Source organism: Camelina sativa, chromosome 9 (assembly GCF_000633955.1).
Source record: "Camelina sativa cultivar DH55 chromosome 9, Cs, whole genome shotgun sequence".
Taxonomy (NCBI): domain Eukaryota; kingdom Viridiplantae; phylum Streptophyta; class Magnoliopsida; order Brassicales; family Brassicaceae; genus Camelina; species Camelina sativa.
In genome coordinates, this window is record NC_025693.1 from 35,190,503 (window position 1) to 35,192,675 (window position 2,173).

At 39.4% G+C, this 2,173-nt stretch overlaps 1 protein-coding gene across 1 annotated transcript in view; it reads left to right on the plus strand.

Moving 5' to 3' along the window:
• The window catches only part of LOC104715982 (TELO2-interacting protein 1 homolog), a 6,160-nt gene continuing 4,590 nt past the window's right edge, over positions 604-2,173 (plus strand). Inside the window, exons 1-5 of the mRNA XM_010433342.2 lie at positions 604-1,004; positions 1,106-1,286; positions 1,387-1,695; positions 1,810-1,899; positions 1,984-2,166. Coding sequence (XP_010431644.1) covers positions 796-1,004; positions 1,106-1,286; positions 1,387-1,695; positions 1,810-1,899; positions 1,984-2,166 — 972 coding nt within the window. The 5' untranslated portion in view covers positions 604-795. The remainder of the gene's footprint in view (positions 1,005-1,105; positions 1,287-1,386; positions 1,696-1,809; positions 1,900-1,983; positions 2,167-2,173) is intronic.

Sequence of the window (2,173 nt, forward strand, 5' to 3'; positions counted from 1 at the left end):
CATTGTCTTCAACCCGTTTTCACGATTTGTTGTTGGAGAGTGTCTTCGTTGAACTGAGGAGGAAGAAGAGATTGTGGTTATGGTTGTGGAGGAAACAGAGATGGGTGCTGATTTGTTATGATGAAAGCTCTCATCGCCGCCGCCGATGCGTCATGGTCGGGTATTATCCAGAGCAACGACGATTAGAGAGAGGAGGTAGAAGAAGAGAGATAACCAGTTTAATTCTCGGTATGACATGGTTAACAGAAAACCGATAATTTTTTTATTAAAAATTAATAATTAATTTAATAACTGAGGGTAAAATTGAAATTTTTATTTTGTTGAAAAATCGTAGATATAGAAATAACAACACTTATTATTTTGGGTTTTAAATGACACGTTTTTATTATTTGGTGTATTTTTATTCCAATCCAAAACCATTGGGTATTAAACTTCCAAATAAAAATAACTTCGGGTTTTTTTTGGCATTTTTCCCTTTTTTTATGTGATAAAAAAATGTTTGTAGGTTTATTTAACGAGAACTGTAAAGATATGAGGTCTATTTTGTAATTATGTAAAAATATGAGGTTTAATTTGCATTATTTCTAAAAACCCTACCTAAAGGAGGAGCAAAAGGACGGTTTTATTTTCCGGCCAACGAGAAAGCTATTGCATCGGTCGGAACTCGGGTCTATTGCATCGGGTCGGGTTAGGTCATAGTCACTACTCCGACGCTGACTTCAATCTCGCGGCTCCATCTCTCGCTCTCTGATTGTTTACTCGAGTTTGGTGGTTTTGTATAATTGATCGGACTCAATGGAAAAGTCCGTCGTAGTCCGCCGTGAAACCGATGGAGAAGACGTTGAGGGAGAAGCGGAAAGAGAAGCTGTCTTTGCACAACTGAAAGTTCTCTGCTTGGAGCTTCTAAACCTATCGCAAAACCCTCAAAAGGATCCGGCCACGATCCCTGCTTTGCTCCGCCTCCTCCGCCGTACTCCTCCTTCCACTCTCCAATCCTTCTTCCAGTTAATATATATTCCCCACATCTCCGTTTTATCTAACTCTTTCAATTTTTTGAGGTTTAATACAAGTGGGAACTGTTTCGTTGTATGTATGTACGTTTCAGCTACACTTTGTTTCCATTGCTTCTTCTGTTAGACGCCGCCGTTGCTTGCAGAAGTCAGGGGAAAAAGCAGACTGAGGAATTTCCAACTACACCTTATAGAGTGAGTGATAAAGTGGCGGAAGGTGTAATCTATTGTCTTGAGGAACTTTTAAAGAAATGTTACATTGGATCCATTGATCAGGTGTGAAGTGGTTTAGAATTCTCCTTTACCTTTATTTGGATAACATATTATTCTCAGCTTACTTATAATAATACTGTTTGTTGTAAAATTTCTCCGATAGATGGTTGTAATTATGAAGAAGTTGACTAGTGGTGCTATTTTATCCCCATCTGAGGCTGCTGAAGAGTTTCGTGAAGGGATCATCAGATGTTTCCGCGCAATGATCTCTGGTCTGCTTCCATGCTCTGATGATTCTTGCTCATGTAAGCGCACTGTTGGCTGGCCTCAACTGTCAGATATAAGAGATTATCAAACTCAAGTTTCAGAGTCTTTTAAGTATGATTTAGAAACCCGAGAGTGCTTGCTTGCGTTTCTTCAGTCTCAGTCTGCTTTGGCTGCTGTGGGTCATTGGCTTTCTATTCTTCTCAAAGTAACACTCTTTTCTCCCTATGCTTTCCTTTTTTTTTTTTTTATTTTCTTTTTCCTATGGAGTTTTGTAGTTGGAAACATTCTAAAGTAAACCAACTTTGATCATTGGCTACAGGTGGCTGATGCTGAGGCTTCTCGAGGACACCGAGGAAGTGCAAACCTTCGAGTTGAAGCCTTTATGGCCTTACGAATACTTGTCGCTAAGGTAACTATTAACTTTCGACAAAATTAATATAGAAACCGTTTCTGACACTTACGGGTCCTAATGAGAACATGTTTCTTGTTATAGGTTGGTACTGCTGATGTGTTGGCCTTTTTTCTACCTGGTGTTGTTAGTCAAATTGCCAAAGTGTTTCATGTTTCGAGAGCAATGATAAGCGGTGCTGCCGGAAGTGTTGATGCATTGGACCAAGCAATTAGAGGTTTAGTTGAGTTTCTTATGATAGTCCTTGAGGATCAAACTAATTCATCCGCTCTCG